Source organism: Puntigrus tetrazona, chromosome 3 (assembly GCF_018831695.1).
Source record: "Puntigrus tetrazona isolate hp1 chromosome 3, ASM1883169v1, whole genome shotgun sequence".
Classification (NCBI taxonomy): domain Eukaryota; kingdom Metazoa; phylum Chordata; class Actinopteri; order Cypriniformes; family Cyprinidae; genus Puntigrus; species Puntigrus tetrazona.
In genome coordinates this window covers 11,658,735-11,680,604 of record NC_056701.1, presented here as the reverse complement: position 1 = coordinate 11,680,604, position 21,870 = coordinate 11,658,735, and the positions used below count along the sequence as shown (strand labels likewise).

At 36.4% G+C, this 21,870-nt stretch overlaps 1 protein-coding gene across 1 annotated transcript in view; it reads left to right on the top strand.

Annotated features, from left to right (window-relative positions):
- Nucleotides 1–4,277: 4,277 nt before the first annotated feature.
- Nucleotides 4,278–21,870, top strand: part of kcnh6a (potassium voltage-gated channel, subfamily H (eag-related), member 6a) — a 30,430-nt gene continuing 12,837 nt past the window's right edge. Inside the window, exons 1-6 of the mRNA XM_043234573.1 lie at nt 4,278–4,826; nt 8,246–8,476; nt 11,977–12,129; nt 13,878–13,981; nt 14,064–14,316; nt 16,219–16,421. Of these exons, the coding sequence (XP_043090508.1) occupies nt 4,751–4,826; nt 8,246–8,476; nt 11,977–12,129; nt 13,878–13,981; nt 14,064–14,316; nt 16,219–16,421 (1,020 nt within the window). The 5' untranslated portion in view covers nt 4,278–4,750. The remainder of the gene's footprint in view (nt 4,827–8,245; nt 8,477–11,976; nt 12,130–13,877; nt 13,982–14,063; nt 14,317–16,218; nt 16,422–21,870) is intronic.

The window sequence follows — 21,870 nt, the reverse complement described above, 5'->3', positions numbered from 1 at the left end:
TGAATATTTAAATGATTCATAATGATGTGAAAATTAAGGCAATGACAATGCAGAAATTCAAGGTGACAGCCTTCTGTAAAGAAACGGCTCTTCTAACATCTTTACTATTGCATTCTCCTTGACGTCACCCTGCAATGGGTAAGCTAAATGATCTAAAAATTAGGATTAAAAATACATGAGTGTGGATAAAGACAAAATATATATTTATATAAAACTTGGCAAACCAAGTAAGAAAACAAATTTTATTGATGTACAGATGCACTGGAACTTGAAGTTCAGTAAGTAGGTCAAAGTCATGTTGATTCAGTAGCTGGTCTGAAGGTCCAGCTTCATTAAAATAATCGGCTCAAAAGAGTAATTCGATTTGCGAATTGGGCTGCATAGGCTACACTCTGTTTTTTTTTTTTTGCATGCCACCTTTATGTTCCTCTTTTAGAAAGTCTTAGAAACATAAGTGTTAAAATTAAAATAACAATTTTGATAAATGAGTAAATTCAACTGAAAAAATAAAAAAACACTATTTGCTATAGTCTCCTACAGTAATATATTATTATTGTTATACTTCAACATTCCAAACTCAGAAACGTAAAAGGGTACATTCTCACACTTTCTTTGACCCTCGGTTTAAAAACCGCTGTTCGAAAAGAATGGACAGAAACCAAATTTAATAGATCCCATGTGTATATAGAAAACCTAGTATGCTGAGAAATATGACTACGAAATATGTCCCTTGCGATATCTGGGAATATTTCTTTTTTTTTGCCAGCTGGGTAATATTAGATAGATATCCTCAAAAAACACCATGCCAACAAATGTGCTAATCAAAACTAATGAAATAAAATGCCATTTCATACCATCAAACTCTGAGGTCACTAAAACATTTTACAGCAATGCTAGACATTCACAGAGGGGGGCATTGAGTTGACAGAACTTGGCTTGAGTTGAGTCCTATGTGAAGAAATTGGGGCATATTGGATGAGTCATTTGGAGCGTGGCAACTCTGGAACAAGGGCAACGGAGAGGCATAATTACACGCTGTCCTCACTGATGTACTTTAAAGAAGTGTTAGAGGCAAACAACATCTTAGATATCTGGAAAGGAGTACTTAGAACAATGTGTGACGCATAGTCTGATAGCATTTGGATGTTTAACTGGTTCCAAGTTAAACACTGCACTAAGAAATAAATCATTAGGCAGCTTGATTTATTTCTGGATCCAAGGATAGTATGGGCATGAGAATCTCAGTAGAAAGTCTCTGCAATACACTCTGCAGTACAAAATAAAGAGGTTTTGTAAAGATATGATAGAAGAACCAATCCGAGGTCCTCTAAGAACCTTTCAGAGAACAGTTCTTAAAATTAACAGAATATAAAGAATATCTGAAAAATCTTTTTTTCCACTTTATAGAAACTTCCGTGCAATGGAAAGATTCCACGGATCTTAAATATTATTCATTATACATTTCATAAATAGCCCACAAATCCAAGTGATTTCGAATAATCGTCAAACATCTGTTCACAACATGCCAACTTGAATCTGGACTGTGAGAGAGCAAGATAAAAACCAATTTCCCAGGCTTAATGAAGAGTGTTGGAAGACAGGTCTCAGTCATGTGCATTGGACACCAGCAACACCACCGAAGGCTATGGACAGATATCAGAGAGGTTCTTTGGGCTCTAATCAAACATCTCCTCCTATTTAACCTCAGTCTGACCCTCCAGCGCCGCCACCTCTTTACTCTGGGACCCGGAGAATCTGTGCAAAGCAGCTGAGCCTGTCACACTGTGTCAGACCTCTCCACAACCACTGCATTTCTGTCAGTTCATTCACACACAGCTTGAGACGACTGTTGCCTGCAGTGAAACAATCACTTAAGTGAGCTTAGTGAGGAAGGTGAGAGGGCAAGAATATTATTTGACGTATTTGATATCAGTAATTGTGGAACAAAGTTCATGTGAGTCAAAATGCAGCTGTCATTACGAGCAAACAGATTTTGCTTTTGTGATTAATAATATGTGTGAGATCAGATGTTTTTCTCCATGTCTGTCCTCTCCGGTGTGTATGTATATGGTTAGGAAGAAATCAGTTTTGGGATACTGGAAGTATGTGGGACAGATAAAACACTTCAGTAGTGGTGTTCTCATTTGGCTAGACACCGATGGGGGATTTTCCATTCTGAGATCTTACCGAAACCACTAGAGAGGTGACAGAGAGAGAGATCACACTGTTATTAAGGCCGATGAAGAGTCTTTATATTGCAGTGTTTCTACTTAATATAGCAAAGCGAAGTCATTTAATGGTGCATATGACTTATGAGTTCATTAAAAAAAATTAGTGACCAAAACTTGTATGCTAAAAATTTACATACAGTATCACCAAATGTAAAAGTTTGTGATGTTGATTAATGATACGTAAATATCTTTTTATTTGTAACAAATTGGGAAAACTTTCACAATCATACAATACCCGGACACATACACAATTGTCATGAAGCTAATTTAACTTTGTACGTGTGTGTGTGTGTGTGTGTGCATGGGATTGAAAGGAAGCCATAACAAATTATTACCTGCTATTTTGTGTTTATGCAGGCTTGTTTAGAATGTAAAACTAGAGACAGATTACATTTGAAAGGCAATTATAAATTCAGCTAAAGAACGAATCCATGGCAAATTATGTATTATATTTTAAATTTGCCCCGCTCATGTCTTTCCAGAAATGGGAGGTGTTGGCAGTGTTATCTGTTCGTATTTTATCTTTGAACCTCTTGAATTCTCTTTTATCTAATTTTAGGGCTGTACCACATACCATGCAATATTTTCCACTATATCTACTTACTGGACACATTAAGCGCCATTTCCAGTAAAGGTTTTGGAATGGTTTTCCTTAACAATTGCTTAAAATTCCTTTAAAATTCTATAAAATGTTCAGTAACAAAAGCATACTGTACCACACATATATATTTGGGCTTTTTGGTTAGTTAGTTAGTTCCAGTCCTCTAATTTGATTGGTCGAATGGACCTTTTTCTGAATCGCTCCACTTGTCCAACCGTGGTCATTCATGGCATTCCACGAGCAGAAATGTGAGTTTGCCTGAAATCAAGGAGCTCATTTTTTGAATGCATCAGTGTTTCATTTCTCAAAGACATTTCTCTTTCAGCGCAGAGTTATATATTTTTACTTTCAATAATAATGGGGGGTTGAAATTAGCATCTTTTTACAATGACTCAGAGAGGGGTATCTCTTTGGAGCAAGTATAGAGAAAAATTACAGGATTCCAAAGCAGCCTTTAAATCTGTGAGCTGAACATTTCATTTCATTGTGTACAAACTAACTGACCACATTTTTATTGCAACACAAATTTCTTAATATTACTTACATTTCTAGAGTAGCTGTAAAGAAAGTGGTAGTTGCTGTACATCAGCATGGTCATATTTGCAGGCTCAGTCAGTACATATTTGTACTTATGTACAGAATTATTTATATTTGTACATGTATTTTCAAAATGCTTTATGCATGTATGTATGTGTGTGTGTGTTTGTGTCCTTGGAATAAGGTTCTATCTGGCATTTGGTCAAAAAAGAGTTATCCGCATAGAAGATTTTTATCATCTGACAACTTATTTACATGATCTGATGTCTTTATTTTAAATTTGTGTGTAGTTTTGGGACTTTTTATGAGGAATATCTGATAAAAAAAATGCTTGTTTCAGAAGAAAATTTCAGGCAGCAAGGTTTCAAGCTTTTTAATCAGCACTCTCTGTGTGTATATATATATATATATATATATATATATATATATATATATATATATATATATATATATATATATATACACACACACACACACACGTTGTTATTTGTGGTTAATGATGACTCTCCAATGGCCTAATGGTTTTTGTACTGTAAAAACAGTATGTGCTATTGCCCTACACCAATCCTACACCTAAACCTTTTTTTTAAGCCTTTTGAATTATGAGGACATTGGCAGTGTTCTCATTAACCACCTTCAAATTGTAATACCTCCGTCGTACCTCTGTCACACCGTTGTACATTTCTAAATACCTTAAATGTAAACGTTACTAAGACAGTTAAACTGCGGTTGCCTACTCTACTGCTGTGTTTAGTGGAAATGTTGTGCTCGTTTGTGGACCGTATCCCACTAGGACATACCTTTCAGAGCGATAAACGCTCCCTGAGAGAGAGAGAGAGAGAGAGAGAGAGAGAGAGAGAGAGAGAGAGAGAGAGAGAGAGAGAGGAGCATGAGCGCGCATCTGCCTTCTGTCAAAAGTGACAGCTGTGTCCACTGCCTCTTCTGTGAACGCAAGCTACCATTATTCCACAATGAGCTTCATCAGCCTCTGAGGGGTCGGGCGTCCCTGTGCCGTCTCGGCTTGTTGCTCTCTTTTTGTTTCAGAACACGTTACGACCGATTTTGCAGAGCTCGTCGCTGCGTTACCATCCCCGCGTTACCATCTGACGGCGCGAGAGTTTCGAGTCTCCAAACTGCAAGCCATTCGTTTCCATTCAAACGCGCCTTTTTTTAATTTGCATTTCAGCTCGGCGGCTTTTCACTTTCTCGAGGATCCCACTGGCGTTCTCGTGTCGTTTTTGTTTGATTTGTTGGCCGTAAACACTTGTTTCCTTCACTATGCGTTCGAGTTCTAGACTGCGTTCTTTTGTCTTGCTCGCTCGTCCTTGAATAAGACGGAAACCCAGAATAAAAAGGCTTCTTAATCTGTCCACGCGCGAAAATGCCTGTACGCCGGGGACACGTCGCTCTCCAGAACACCTATCTGGACACCATCATTAGGAAATTCGACGGGCAAAGTGAGTTTCAGAACTTTTTATTTTCCTTTTTCGGGGTCGCAAGGTGATGAATACGTCAGAAGCATGCTATTGTAGTCTAAGACCTTAGATATAGTATTGTTTATTGATGCTAGCCTATTGTTTATTGATGAATCGGCGTCGTAATGCGCTCGTGGGAAGCTGCCATCGGAAGCGTGGAGGTCAGTCATGTCAGTCTAACGTTTATTTGCAAGGCAGTTGATTATCAGGTGAGAGCATATCAGCGGACCCGGCTCATATTATCTACATTATGCAAATGCAATGGAACAAATCTATCACTAATATGGAAAATTGCTAACAATCCGTCCTGTTTTTCCATTCTTCTCTGTAGCCCGTGTGCGCGAGCGTGCGCGCTTGTGTTTATGTATCTCGTGCACCTGCTTTGTTCATTCAGTTATATTTCCTAATTACACCTTTTGGAAAAATGTGCATCACACACAATTGCATAACCTTAAGATTAGTAAAATCGTTTTTCATTTCCATTGTATACTATTTTGCCACATTTGTCCTGTATGCGTAAACCTCCTCTCTGTTTGAAAGTCAAAAATCCTTACCTTTGCTCTCACAGTAAACTTAATCTGTAAATTTGTCGTAAATTTGTCATAAATCCAGTCTTACTCCATAATAACCATAAGCCTGGCTTATATCTGCTTTAATGGACTCTTAAGGATTCTTTTAAATAGCAGGTAGCACATTTTACTGTAATAGTAATTTTCTTTCAAACAACAGTAAATACAGGTTTTAACAGGGGTTTAAAACATCAGATTATAAATTAATTAGTATACATTTTTCAGAAAACAGTTGCTAACTAGTATTTTTAAGGAACTAGTCATAAAACAGTAAGTTGCTTGAGTGCTCTTTATTGGGAAGGTGGTTTGTCCATAAAGCATAGCAAAACAGAGATTGCTTTTATGTGGCACTTTATTATAGATTTATTTATCACAAATATCTGAGAAGAATCTTTAGTTTCACATCGGTGATGTTTTATAAATGATGGTGCTTATGGTTACAAATTGCAGTCCCGCAATTTACATTGCAAGAAACAAACAGATTTTGCCCTTAAAATAAATATACATTTACATATCGTCCTCTTAACACCTCATAAAAAAAGTTTTAGGAAACAATTTTTTTTTTTTTATAAAAAGATGAATAAAGATGATACTCAACTATGTTATAACAGAATGGTCATAAACAGGTTTTTTCATTAGATACAATGTATCTATAAAATAAATGTAAGTTGCGTATGAATGTGTTTTTGGGGCTAAATATAATGAGAATAGAATTGTAATAATAGGAGTAATAATTGACAAGATTTTCATAGTAATAAATAATAATTCACAGAATACTGAAATATAATTTCTCTCCCTTTTGTTTGTTATGTCTCCCAAAATGCATAGTAAACACGCTTTTAAGTATGAAATCTACTTCCTGTTTTGTAACAGAAATATTTAGATTTGAGACCCATGTCGATTAATGATACACAACTGAAACATTAGACAGATTTAAATGATAATTACAAAATATTATCATATTTCGCTAAATTAATTTCAGACATATTTGAAGACCAAAAAGAGGGAGTGGTCATAGTGAAACATCCAATCCCTTGGTGTCTCTAAAAAGCCCTGACTGTGCTCTGTACAGGACAACCAGACTTAAAACTCTGACATGTATAGTCTGTGAAATGTAATCACCTCATGTGAGGATGCAGGGTCTTAAAAGGTTAAAATGAATTATTTTTAAAAATCGTACAATTCTAAAAACGAACAACAGCTAAAGGCCTAGTTCTAATTACAATATGCCTTTTAATCATAACCATCGCTTTGACTTTGTTCCTGCACACACTATTAATAAATCATAGTTGTAGACTTCTGAAAAAATATCTCTCAAAAATATGTAAAAGAGAGTTTTTAAAACTAGTAGTTTAAAACTACTTTTTATATTCTTTAGTTTCATAACTTTAGCCTGCAAATCTAATCACTTGTCATAAAATCTTCTTCCTCTTCTGCATGTATAATTTCTTAGTGCTATTTCTGTCTTCATCTTTTCAGTACACATGCATATATATATATATATATATATATATATATATATATATATATATATATATATATATATATATATATATATATATATATGCCAGTGCATATAGATATGCGAACGTGAGCCTGTTGCTCCTCCCTTCCCTCACTATCATTTAAGGCTAAGTGTCATTTTGTAGATGCTAGGCAACCATTTCAGTGCGTTGTGTTCTGTTCCCGATGTAAAAAGGCGATAATGAGTTTGATGCTGGGGGCATTAAAGTTCATGTCACCAAACACGATTATTATTCAGAGATGGAGAAACATTATTGAGATTCAGAGATAAAAGCAGGTAGTGTGTGTCCTTGAAGACTTGCACCCTTTAATATATATCATTTTTAATTTGCTTTCTCTTCAGTTCAAAGCAGAACCTCTAACCGTCTTAAGAGCAGGCTGTGTAAAACTCCCCACCTGTTGAAGCTGTTGAAGCCCCCGCTGCAAAAATAGCACAGCTGTCAGCAGATTTCCTGTTTATATCAAAGCTGTTGTCATAAACGTCGAAAAAGAGCAGTAGTACCGTACAGGCGAAGGAAGGAGAGGGAAAGCAGAGAAAGACGTGAAACAGAATAGCCAAGTATGTGGATATGTGTTCAGGCTATTTCTTTTTGTCTTTTAAACCTGTAAAGAAAAAACAGACAACGTTTTAAACGAGAAAAGTTACTGCTTAAAGATTTCCATAAAAATAATTTAGGAGTATTTTTATCAGTGATCTCAAATTTAACCCGACTATGCTTGTATCGAGCAGAACAGGGTTAGTCAACGGGGAAGAAAACTCATACATTTATTATCATTAATAAATAATGACAAATACAATAATACAAAAAGTTCTCATAATGATTAGAAGATATGCTGGCTAAAACAATGGTTTATAATTGAATGTATATAGAATTAATTTGTCTCATTTTTCTGAATAGGCTTATTCAGTGGCAGGTTCATAGGCCTACAGTCTGACAACATGCTTGCAACAATCGTGTCTTAAAGAATTGGTTCACTTCCAGAATGAAAATATCCTGATAAGGTTTACTCATCTTCATGTCATCCAAGCCTTTCTTTATTTAGTCGAAGAGAAATTAAGGTTTTGGTGGAAAACTGTGGGGTGAAGGTTTTTAAATTGGTTTTTCTTTTCTAGTTTAGTCCCTTATTCCTCGGCTGAGATCATGGGACCTTTGAAGCTGCATTAAAGCTGCGGCTTGGACCAATCAAGACATATTTTACTATAAAAACCTTCATTTCTTTTTGACTGATAAATATAAGACATCTTGGACGACATGGGTGTTTCCTTTTTATTACGTTTTCTTAACCCTGTGTTCCTTCCCCAACCAGATCGTAAATTCCTGATTGCCAATGCCCAGATGAAGAACTGTGGGATCATCTACTGCAATGAGGGCTTCTGCCAGATGTTTGGTTTCTCTCGGGCGGAGATCATGCAGCAGTCCTGTATGTGTCAGTTCCTGGTGGGGCCGGGCACTATGAAGAGCGCCCTGGCACAGCTGGCACAGGCCCTGCTCGGCTCAGAGGAACGCAAGGTGGAGATCCTGTACTACTCCAAGGAAGGTACGCTGGGCGTAGCCAGGTTTTCACTCACTTTTCACTCACCCACATGTGGCTGGTGTTTTGATAGACATGAGCAGATGCAAAACTTTCGGTTTCTCTTTCCACGCTGACTTTCAGTTCTGTGAGAAAGCGGTCAGGCGTTGAGCTGATGTTCACATCATTACTATAGCAACCGATGCAGATGCACCAGACACTGATGACATTGTCTGAGCAGCACATTTTGTCTTATCAATAATAAAAACAGTATGGAAAACAAAACAGGAATTGTGCAGAGTGAATAACGTAAGGTCTATCAAACCCAAACACAGGTAATAAACCTTTGTCATACTTTTTCCCATGTCTTTAATACGGCAAGCCCAACTTTTCATTAAAAAACTAAATGTCTTTTTCACACCATCTTTTCATTGTCTTTTCGTTATTTGTTTACTCCAGAGTATGCGAGTTAACAACTGAATTCAGCAAGATGCATTACATTGATTAAAGCAACAGTCAAGACATTTGCAATGTTATAAAAATTATGTTTTTTTACATTAAAAAATGTTATTATAAACTTTATATTCACCAAATAATCCAAAATAAAATCCACCAAAATATTAAACAGCACAACTGTTTCAGTTTTACGTTTCTAGAATAAACAGCATTAAGTATATACAATAAACAGTTATCTATAAAAAAAAACATGCAAACTGTAAATGTTTTTAACAGTAGTGTACATAGAAAAAGCTTCGCAGAGACTTAACTAACAGGTTTTTATTGACAACTTTTGAACAGTTACCAGTATTTCACTGTAATCACACTCAGTGACCATATCTATCATCCTGTGATGTTATCTTCATTTTCACACACTGTTACGTTCACACATAGACATTAACACATAGCATAACTCTTTTTTTGGAATGGCTTAAAGGGATAGTTCACCCAAAAATGCAAATTCTTTGCAAAATTCTTTGCAGATGTCTTTCCAAACCTGTAAAACCCTCTTTCGTCTTTAGAACACAAATTAAGGTATGCTAGATGAAAGCTGAGAGCTCTCTGACCCTCCATAGATAGCAAAGCAACCGACATGCTAAAGACCCAAAATATAGCAAGGACCTCATTAAAATCGTCCATGTGACATCAGTGACATTTTGCGGAGCTGACCTGGAAGAAAAGTTATTGCTTTTGTTTTCTTTGCCCGCGAAAAGTATTTTCATAGCGGTCAGCTTGGATTTCATCAAAAATGCCTTAAATTGTGTTAAGAAGATGAATAAGGTCTTACGGGTTTGGAACAACACAAGGCTGAGTAATTAATGGCAGAATTTGTAATTTTTTGGGTGAACTTTCCCTTTAAGACAGAGACCAGCTGAGGGCCTGTCTGCCCAGCGGAGCCGCCCATCCCTCTTGTCTTTAGTCTCTCCAGACAGGAACGGATGAATGGAGTCGCCGGCTGCACGTCGTTAAGCCAGTGTTTGTGCATGTGTAGCTCAGCTAGAAAGTAGACAGGTGTTCCTTCGGCCCAGGAAGCGCTGCACAGATAACATTACCATGACAACGGGACTCCGGAGACTCACGCCCCTATCACTAAACGACTGCTCAGATGCACGCCTAGGCTGACATGCACACGCTCACACGTGCTGTCGTCCCTCTGTTCTTTTTCTCCATCACATATTTTTAGTGGATACAGCATATCGAACTGTGTCACGGCTGAGCTGGAGACTGAACAGCACCTTTGTGTGTGTGTGTGTGTGTGTGTGTGTGTGTGTGAGTGAGTGAGTGAGTGAGGGCAGGGTCTATATTTAGAGTGGTTGATGGCCTGCTTTAGTCAAGAGCTGAGGGGGGTCTGGCTGACTTTAATCATGCTGTTCTTTCTCCAGTTTTTCTGTCCTCCTTCTAGTCGCTCCCTTCTCATTCCTGCGACTCTTCCTTGCTGCTCTGCGTTTGCATTACTTTGGTTTCATCGCTCGTCTCCTTTATTGCCTTTCTGTTCATTGTCTCTTCTGGGTTAAAAGTACAACACATGACGTTTTGATTTCTCTCGAGTAGGGTGTCATAAGGAAAGTTTATCATTAAAGCCTTATAGTCATAATAAAAGTGATATCTTCATGTTCTCAGTGCATCCGTGTGTTTATTTGGAAAGTAACGAGTTTATCCAATTAGAAATGACTTAAAGGGCGGAAATCACTCAGCATAGCATATTGACTTTAATTTGAAATAAAACATCCCCTCAAGCTTTTCATCTAATCTATTGTTTAATATTTTTGAAATAAGTCTGTTTTGCTTACCAAGGTTGCATTTATTTAATCAAAAAATACAGTAAAATACAGTAAAAAGTTATATTACAGTTTAAAATACCTGTTTTCTATTTTAATATATTTCAAAGTAGGGGTAGGCGATATATATTGCCTGCGATTATATCATTTCATATAGCCTAGTTAATCATTCTCCAAAAATGACCACGATTACAAATTGGATACATGTTTTTTTTTTTTTTACAACATTTTAAAACAAAAATAAATTAAGTGCCTTTTAGACACCGTATATCCTGTTTTTGCGCTATTCCGAAAACAAAAAATAATTGCAAAGCACGGCATTATTTTGCGTCTCTGAGCAAATGACGGCGTTTCGATCCTGAATGAATCATCCGTGTAAATGATTCGGTTCAGTCATGATGACTCACTTGTTTAAGACGACTTACTGCCACCTACTGGCGGTTTAAAAAACAAATCCATAGTATCTTTTTAATATTTAAATTTCATTTCATATTTATTTTCAAACATCAGTTTTTTGTATTATAATCAATGTTGACAACAATTGTGCAGCTTAATATTTTTGTGGAAACAGTTTTACATTTCAGTTTTATATAATGAGTAGATAGTTTAAAGAACATCATTTATGCTGATTTTTGGTAACATTATAAATGTCTTAATAAAATTAATATTCACAGACAGGGAAAAAAAAACTTTTTAAAGTTTTGCAAACAGGATGAATGTTCTATATTTATTTGAATTAAAATGCTTCCTATGTGCTTACTGTTTTGAATTCAAATGTTTGAAATGAAACGAAGGTGGAAATCCAGAATGGCGGTATGGTTTTCTTTTTTTTAGTAGTGATGCTTACAGTGCTCTTCAAACTTGAAATACTTTTAGAATGACTTGTGGATTTTTTAAATATGCAGATAAATATGAGAACTTTATATCAACATCACATAAACAATTACAGAGACCCTGAAAGAATGTGATACAGCAGTCCAAGGTCTCGCCTATTTAATAGATTTATGTTTCCTCATAATCCTGGATTTCAGACCCCCGAACAGCAGCACCTGTGTGTGGGAGTCTTATTGTGTGTTTGTGTAAGTGTGAGTGTGTTTGGACTACTCACAGCCCTCACGTTGGTATTTATAACAGCTCTTCATGAAAACCAAACTATACTCGTGCTGTATTTTGTACTCAAACGTCTCTGTTTGCTGACGTCTCTGTCATTGGGTTCATTCTCTTTCTCTCCTGTGACTCTCGGCCTTTCAGGGACATGTAGGCCGTGTTTGGTTGATGTCGTTCCAGTAAAGAATGAGGAAGGAGTCGTAATCATGTTCATCCTAAACTTCCAGGAGCTGTTAGACCCGTCCACGAAAAAAGGTGGCATCAAACAGCGAGTGGCAAACAGCTGGCTGCAGGCAGGTGCGTGTGTCCCTTTTCTCTGCGTGTGGGAGAGATTCTGGCCCTTTCTATAACAGCCTTATAAGGTAAACACATTGACTGCTGTGCTTGGTGTGACGGCCAGAGGCAGCATTTGATAAAGGTGGTGTCAAATTTTGGTTGCAGAGTGTTTATGTATTGGTTTAGTGTGTGTGTGTGTGTATGTGTGTTTGTGTCTGGCCCCCAGTGCGACTTTTATATCAAAATCTATGAGATATTTAGTTGGCATAAATAACTATACATTTAATAATAATAATAATAATAATAATAATAATAATAATAAAAATAAAACAAAAACATATGAACTATTAGCATTATATTTTATTATTTATGGATGATACATTTTTAGATGGAATTATAAAAATGCATATGCAAGTATTAATAGGTTAATAATAATTGTTGCTGTTGTTGTTATTTTAAATAAACAAAATATTTCTAATTATGACGTATTATTACATTTATAATGTATAAGCTTTTAAAAATATATTTTTAAATATAGAAATGTTTTTATTATTATTCAATTGTTAACAATGTGTTTTAATATTTGTATTCATAAATATATTTTTGAATATATTTTTGTTAATAAAATAGTTTTATATTAATACAAATATATAAAAAAAAAGATTTCAATAAATAAATAAACAAATGAATATAGTAAAATAAATTATTATTTAATGATATTATATTTTTTATTATGTTTATCCAATTAAATGTATCAAATTCGACACTCTATTTATTTCAGGTTAGGTATCAGGTTTAGGTTGGTATCAATTTAGTCACCAGTCCATTTGTTTAGTTATCAAGGAAAGAAAAAAATGATGAAAGATCTCCTAAACTGCAATCTAAATGAAGAGAAATGTGACCTGTGCTGTCAAAATGAGTCACAGTGAGCAAATGTTCAAAATGAGTTATTTTTGCTTTTACATTCTTTATTAATAGACCTTCAAATTATGTATTTGTTGGAATTGGTTTGAAGTTGATGAGTCAGCAAACTCAGAGAAAAACTTATAGAGAAAAACTTTTAGAGAAAAACTGATTTAAAGTTTTCTGACGGTTCCGGAGCAAATTAACCCACCAATTCTACATCTTTCCCCTGACTTCTTTTCTTAATAATCATTATTAATAGTACAACGTTCTATATTAATAGTTCAATAATTAGCAGTAAGTGATTTTCTTTTATGGTTTGATAACAATAATGTTGCAGACAACCTATTTAATATAGTGTATTGCACAGATCTAACATAATGTTACACATTTGATATTTTTTTCCCAATTAATCACTTTATGTTTGCGTGAATACTTAATATATTTAGCCTACTGTAAATCTGTGTATATCTGTGTATCGGCATCGCATGCTGTCAGATGCTTCAAATGACAGAGAAGCGAATGGAGAAAAGGTACTCCTCTCAGAAAACTTCCAAATAAAGATTATTTTCAATCTCTAATTATAGTTTGGAGCATTGGGATCGCTAGGCAATGGCTTAATAAACTCTTTGGAAACCTCAAATTTCCCAAAAATTCGACAAGCATCTTCTCCTGCCTCAAATTATTATTTTCCATTGAAAAGACCCTACTTGTCTGAAATGTGGTTTCCATAAAGTTTTAAAGAGACTTCATCAGTTTCTTAGGTTCATCAGGTTTGTCAGGTGTGATTAAAAGCCCTTCAAGACCAGAAAGACAAGAACTCACTTATTGCTCTTGGATTATTTAACCGTATGTTTGTGTTTTAGGTCAGAAACGTAAGATGAGGCTGCGAATGCCCTCTCTCCGTGTCAGACGACAGCCGTCCCTCCCTAAGGACCACTTTGAGGGGGTGGTGGTGGACTACTTACAGGTACATGTGTGCATTTACGACGCACACTCGCGTTCACATCGTCACAGACACATGATCTACAGCTCCCCTGTGTGCCCTGCAGCCCTCTCATGAGGAGGTGGCCATGAAAGACCTCCAGATGTCTCCAGACAGCTGCTTGAAATCAGAAACGCAGGCCCTGATTCAGCAGACCCCCTCCACGTGCAGCTTCTCCTCCCCTCTGCCCCGGGCCTCGGACCGGCTCGAGCCCAGCGGAAACCATCCTCTCAAAAACAGCCTCTCCAGAGAGAGCGTCCACAGCCTGCGCCGGGCCTCCTCGCTCCACGACATCGACGGGATGAGGGACCAGTGGAGCGGTACGACTCGCACTGTGACGATTGTATGATCTTTGAATAACATCGGTCTTTAAATGCAAGATATTTCAAGAGTACTTTAGAATATACTTGCAAATAGCTCCACTAAAGCACATTTAAATACACTTTAACTGGACTACTTCTGCTTAATTAAAGTGAGTTGAATATAAAATTAGTTGTTCAAATTTAGCAGACTTTAGATATATTTATCAATTATGTTTAGTACAGCAAAATTAAATTACAGCAAAAAAGATTATAAATTTAAAAAGTCTACATATATCAGAAAAATATTTTAATATGTATATGTTTCACCAAGGATATCAGAGATAAAAAAAAGTTTTATTTAACGTTTTTTATTCAACTTGGAGTTACCAAGTAATAGTCATTAAACTATTACCAAGTAAAAGTCATTCGTTTATATGCAAAAACAGATAATGCTATTTTTTTTTTTTTTTAAATGTTCATAAATCATGTTTTTTATTATGTGGTTATATATTATAAAATAACCCAACTGCAGTTTGACTGAGATTAATTGGAATGCACAATGAAAAAACACTTCAGATATTTCTCCTTCTTTAAAAGGAAGCCCTTTAAAATGATCAAACACAGGATTTCTCTTAACCCTTAACTTGTCTACAAGTAAAAGGAGGATGCTATAAGACAAAACACATTTTCCCTCATACAAATCCATTCAAATTTTGTTTGACATATAGATGTTGTTGGATTATTTTTTTGGCAGAAAAGGAAAATTATTCTTTAATCATCCCATCATCATATTAGAATAATTTCTGAAGCATCATGTGACACTTAAATTCAGCTTTGAATTTTTTTACAGTTTAAAATATATTAATATTTTTTTTAAATAAAGATATAACAGTGATATTTTGTGATAATTAGCAAGTCACTTTAAGAGATGAACTTAAAAGTAAAGTTAAAGGCATTATTTTGATATTACTTCCACAGTTCCGGTGTATATTGTAATATTTGGTCTTTCATAGATACTGCGTGAGTAAACGTGAGCTGTTTCTCATAACAGCCTTCTACTGTGGAGAGGAACACATAAACATTATTGTCTGCATCCTTGAAATGCAGCGTCATTAGCAGAAGATAGCGTCTATAACAAGGGAAGTGTTAGCCTATATAAATCATGTCATACGTCTGAGCATGTAAAATATGAGCGAGGGCCCCCAGCCGGGATGGAGCGGAATAGATACTCGTCATCTTAACACCACATGCTGCCCTGTTTGATCGTCTCTCTGGTCTCTGCTGTGATTAAACTCTTCCATTAGCATTGAACAGGAGCGCCACGACCGAGGACAGGATGTGCTTTCAATGGAAATGAAGTGTTATATTTGAATCTATCCTTGACTACATGATGAGTCTGATCAAAACCAATTAGTCTAAAATAGCAGAAGCATTTAATACAAATGAGCTAGTAACCTTTTCTAATGGAGTTTGTGGAACAACTCCAAAAAGCAGGACAAAGCAGCATAACAAAGCGTTCCTTTCGGATATGTTAAATTGCGAGATTTAGGTCTCTGGGTGTCCAGAATGAGGCTTGTTGATTCCCTGGTGAAATGGTCACATGTGGCGGCCTGACAGGCCTATTTCTGTAGCTGCAGTCCTAATCAATGCTTTTGTGTGACTGTGATTACCCACAACCACCCCTGATGTGCATGTGTGCGCGCGAGCGCCAGCTCGAGCTCAAGCTCTAAATAGTGCGTTCTGTCACTATACAGGTGTCCGCGTGACTCATAGGTCTAAATGAACACTTTTTTCATTATTGCATACACAAACAGTAACATAGCTGGCACTGTAATTGGCAGACGCACGCAGGACATCGTTTTAATCAAACACCGCGATGATATGTTTTGATGGCTGATTTAATAAGTGTGTTTTTTTCAGATCTGAAGCCCAGTAACTTGAACTCCACCTCAGACTCGGATCTGATGCGGCACAGGGCTATTGGCCGCATCCCTCAGGTGACGATATCCTTCGGCTCAGACCGCCTCAGACCGCCTTCCCCCACAGAGATCGAGATCATAGCACCCAGCAAGATTAAAGACCGTACGCAGAACGTCTCGGAAAAGGTCACTCAAGTCACGCAGGTAAAAGTACTTGACTGCTCATTCACGTTTTTTTATGCAAGTACACATACCAGATTCAAGGCATTGGTTCACTTTGTGAGGCCTAGAGATTTTTTCATCTAATCCTATTTATTTATAAATTATAAATTATTTATTTATTGTTGTCAATATGCAGCTTGAGATTTAAACAACAGCAACAGCAAAAATACAATAAAACTTTAATATTTTTAAAATTACAATTTGAAACAAATAACCGATTGTTTTCTTTTTATATAATTTGTTCATGTGATGCCATTATGCCTTCAGTGTCACACAATCCTTCAGAGATCAATCAGATATGCTGGTTTAAACATTGCTGATTATTAAAAATGTTAAAAAATAAATAAATAACTATATATATAAAATATATATATATATATATATTATATATATATATTGCAACAATATAAAAGTCTCCGCTGTCACATGAAATGTAATATATGCAGTGTATGGGTGTGTTCACACTTGCCATCTTTTTTGAGACAAGAGCATTTTGTTGCTATAACAACTGCTCCAACAGTAGCCTAGAGCTGTGTGCTGCAAAAAATATCAAGAAAGAGTAAAAAAAAAAATTATTTTAAGTAAAAAGTTGGCTCTTGCGTTGGCTTTTACAGTTAACAGCAAGGGTAACATCACTTTACAATGGTGTTTGTGGGTGCGTAACATTATATGAGGAAGAAAACAGTATGGTGCTTGCTTATAAAATTAAGCTCCAGCTGGCATTTTTTAGACTAGATAGAGTTTTGTGCTCATATTCATTGTTCCCAGAAAGTAGTACGATCTGTCTACCGTTACCAGCTACCTTCTCCATTGTTCTTGTTGTTTTTGTTGTTATGAACACCACTCGCTTTTATTAGTCAGCTGTCCAAAAGGCACTTGACATAGGGAAATTTTATTTTTCAGAAATTTTTTTTTTCTTTAATTAAAAAAACCCCACTGAGCTGCAGAAAAATATGCCGGCGGTGACTTTTTTTTACACACGGTTTGCTATAATGTAAAACAGAAGCTGGCGACTTCAAAATAGATGCCAAGTGTGAACACGCCATAAGTCTGTGAAGTCAAAATGATGAAAGCTTGACGAAACATTAATATTTCACGCTTTTATAGATCTTGAGGATAGACAGATAAACTGTATAATTTTTATCTTATGTAATATATTTGTAATTTCAGTTAATGTTCCATAAAAATCTACCCTTAAAAAGATGATTACGGTTGACGAATCACAAACAAAAAGAACCGCACAAGTGGACATAACAACAGCTTTCACTAGTCCTCACCGGGTTTTGAAAATGTTGGTGACATCATCTACATGATTTAGTATTTTGTAACATCTCCACACAGGTCAGTTAAGTGACCTACATACAGAGACCACTGAGTCCTGTGCTGGTGTGGGCAGAGCTCATTTGGCGGTTGTGTTGGGAACGGACTCACACTGACACAGTTTTCTAGCCCTGTGTTTTCTGTTTGGTTATTGCAGTGTATTGGGTGTGCTGGACTGCATGCTTATGTTACTGCGCGATATGTATTTCATGTAATGATTGCGAAGATTCGTTATGGTTCACATAAAAGCCTGAAAGATAATCTGAACAATCTGCAATCGCCTTCGAGATTAAGAGATAAAGTAGTACAAATGTACAAAAAAGAGGGATGCAGTACAGCAGAGAGAGAAGAAGAATCAGAAGAAAGACATTGAAAATGACGAAGAGAAAGAGATTGTATTGGTGACGTCTCTCTCCATGGACGCACGTGGGACGCTGTTGTCCTACCAGTGGAAAAATCAATCATGCTGACAAATCTACTGCCAGTTTGCACATTCCTATCATAAAGTCTGTGTGTGTGTGTGTGTTTGTCATTAGTTTTTAATGATGTGTATGACACATTTCCACAGGTGAACTCAATGTTTCCCCATTCTTCCTAATTGTCAGCACAAACTATGTAAAACAGTATTTAATTATATTTTTGAACATGTCTTGATATATTTTAGGAAGTTCAAAAACTTAAGGGATAGTTTAAATGAAGTTAAAAATGAAGTTTCACTCACTTTCATGTTGTTCCAAACTTTTAAAAGAGTGTTGGTAACCAAACACTCTGTATTCTATTGTGTTCCATTACGTTCCATTAAATTTCTTAAAATTTCTTTCTTCTTTGTACTGACATGTACTGGCATGTTGGTGACCTCAGATTTATTGGTCCTATTTTTTAAATTGTATTTTGAGAATATTAGGATAATTTTCATTTGCGTGAGCATGACCCGTGTGTGGATGACAGTGTGTGTGTGTGTGTGTGTGTGTGTGTGTGGTTGCTCTCTGCTGGTGACCTTGGCATCGAGGGCTAATGGAAGTAGAGGGCAGTGGTAGCAGAGGCCAAAGAGACACTGACTGTCTGTTTCTCTGCTCACACACACATCTGTGATAAGTCTGCACGCAAACACACACACTCTTTCTCTGGCCCTCTCTGCTTGCTCACTTATTCTCACTCTTCTTTGCTCTTTCTGTTTCTGCTAAAATTCAAACATTTGTCTGTATCACATTTTTTTAGTTTGTATATTAAATTCTATTCCCTTACTCTCGTACAAAATTTATTTTTTATGCATCATTTTGTATTAATTAAGCCAGTTTGAAGCTGACAATGTAGGTAATTAGTGTAAAGCTTGCATATGAGCAGTTAAAATGTTATGGTATTATGGCATATGTGCAGTCTATTGTTTGGCATTGCATCCTGCAATTCCTGGCTTGATAATTGGACTTCGATTTGACACTGAGCAAGAAGGGAAATGATCATCTGCATTGATCTTTGTCGCAACTGATTTGTCTACATAACATGACGTACCTAGTTATGTGACCAGCTGCACTGTTTTTAATAGACCGCTCCGCATGTGAGGAGCATTAACCTTTGAATTTAGCATATGTGGAAATTCAGACAAAAACTTGACGTGTACGAGAGGTCGTGAAAAAATCACGAAGAGTTCTGTTCCCCTCATTTCACATTGTTTCCTGCCTCATACTGTCATACTGTCCTGTCCATTATATATCACCACGGCTGCATTTATTTGATAAAAAATACAATGAAACAGTAATATTGTAAAGTAGTGTTTAATTTAACCTCATTTTTATATATTTTCAAATGTAATTATTTCTGTAAATAAATAAATTCAATACAAATAAGTTGCTGGTTTGCATCTTTAGTAAAAAATTCTCTAAGTATTACGTTTCTGCATGTTTTTGCAGTAAATATACAGTATTATTTGAATAATTAAGCATGTGACATATGCATGCCACAGTGCAGCTGCAGAGTGCAAATCCATTGACATTGTGAATCCCAGAATCCCAGTGCCAAGCATACGAAGTATAGACTGCAGTGACACTGGTCAATACATGTGCGTCATGTACACTCTCCACACAATACACTTTCTTGAAGCAATTACAGTTTCTTCACAGAAATGGAGATCTCCATTGTTTTGCTGTACACTTTTTACACTAGAACATATTGTTAATTAAGTAAAAAAAAAAATCTGATTTTCAAAATTACGTTTTTTGTAGCTGTCCGAGGCAGAGATAAAGGGATTTCATAGATTACACTAGTCCAAATAATGCAATGTGATAAAAGGCGCACAAAGTAGTGAGAAGCATGAGAAGTCTGTGTGAGATCTTTTGCAGTGCCTGTATCAGATCCATATTCTGTCTACACAGTCTAATCATTACACAAATGGGATGGCCGTCGTCCGTTCCACACCTTTATCAGTATGTGTGTGTGTGTGTGTGTGTGTGTGTGTGTGTTTGCGTGCATGAGGAAAAAGAGAGCGAGTGTGAAAGGGCGGTGTTTCCCTGTGTCAGTGCTCTGTGTGTCTGTCTCAGCACGGCTCAGAGAATGCCACCATGAGCTTGAAACAGAAACTTAAGCCTGTAAGTACTATCCTTGCCTTGACCTTTATTTATCTCCTCTTCACCCGCTCTCTCGTTTCTTACCTTCGCTGCTTTGTGTTTCTCCTTCACTCTGTCTGATTTTCACATCCCACACCTGGTTGGGAAAAAAATAGGTCAGGACCAGGATGGATTTGACTGACAGCTGATGCCACTCACATAGATCACCGTTAATGGCGTTGTTTCAGTGTCAGACTCAGTGTTGACTTTTTGTGACTTGTGAGACATATGCGAACCGAGACTTGTTTTTGCCTGAGGTCGCGTCCCTTTATTTTGTCTGTGTCTTTATGTCTTTGTTTTGTCTTATTGCCGTTCGCCATGTGTTTGCTTTATTTGTAATAGCGGCACGTAATTACAGGTCTCTGTTTGATTTTTGTTTGTTTTTCCACTTTTTTTGTTTCATTTTTTTTTATCCCATCTACTGCGTGTTTGTTTTATCCGTTGTACTTGCTTTATCGTTCCTTTATTTAGTTTTAGTTTGTTTCTTATTCTTGTTGCCCTTTGCCTTTTTTTTGTTTCAGTTAACTTTGAACACATCCTTTCGTGCGCTACGCTTTTGTTTTGCAGTGTTGCATGCTAAAAGCTGATAGTTTGTTCTTCCAGAGCGGTGCAATTTTTTTTTAATACGAACAACGCGTCACGTATCAAAAAACACACCATGAAAATGTTACACTGACCTTAGCTATACAAGATAAAGTTTTGTTTTACTTTTGCATATCTTTGTGTATGTGTGTGTGAGTTTGTGGCTGTAGTCAGCATGCAGACAGTGAGAATGGATTTGCCTGGTTCCATCATTATGAAACAGAGTGTTAGATTATATCAATAAGCACGGATATCTCGCTCCAGTGAATTCGTGTGTGTGCATGTGAGCGCCTTCTGTCATTAGGATCTCTCCAGCACATGGAACTGAATGTGCATTCACACAGTGTGTGTATTTGTGTGTGTGTGTGTCTGTGTTTTAACAGACATGTGCAGCCTGACAAGAAAGGATGAGCTTCCACATGATGAGTGCATGTTGGTACTGTTACAAAATCTGTATAATATATGCAGTGTTTTAAACGTGAATAAGATACTCAGAGTGAGAATGGGCATATTTGTTTTGAAGGTTGCAGCTGTTTTGTGTTTGAGCTGTGAATGACACAGTTTTCAAGGCTGCTGGCGACATGAAACTGAGCAATAGGACTATGTGTGCTTGTTTGGTTGGGGAATGTTTTGCTATACTGTATAGGTATAGCAAATTGATATCAAAATCCCAATTGATATCAAAATCCCACTGACCACATATTCTGAAATCACTGGCCAATGCTGTGTGTGAAGGTGAATAAATATATAAAATAATGTCTGAATGGATACCATGTGCTTCATGTGAAGTGAGTACAGGAAATATTAGCAGCTTGGTATAAAAACAGTAGAAGTCTATAAGAAACTCCTTAATCATAATCAATAATCTAGCGTGTTTATGTGTGGAATGATGTGTGATGACCGATAAGACTTTCTGAAACCGTACAACT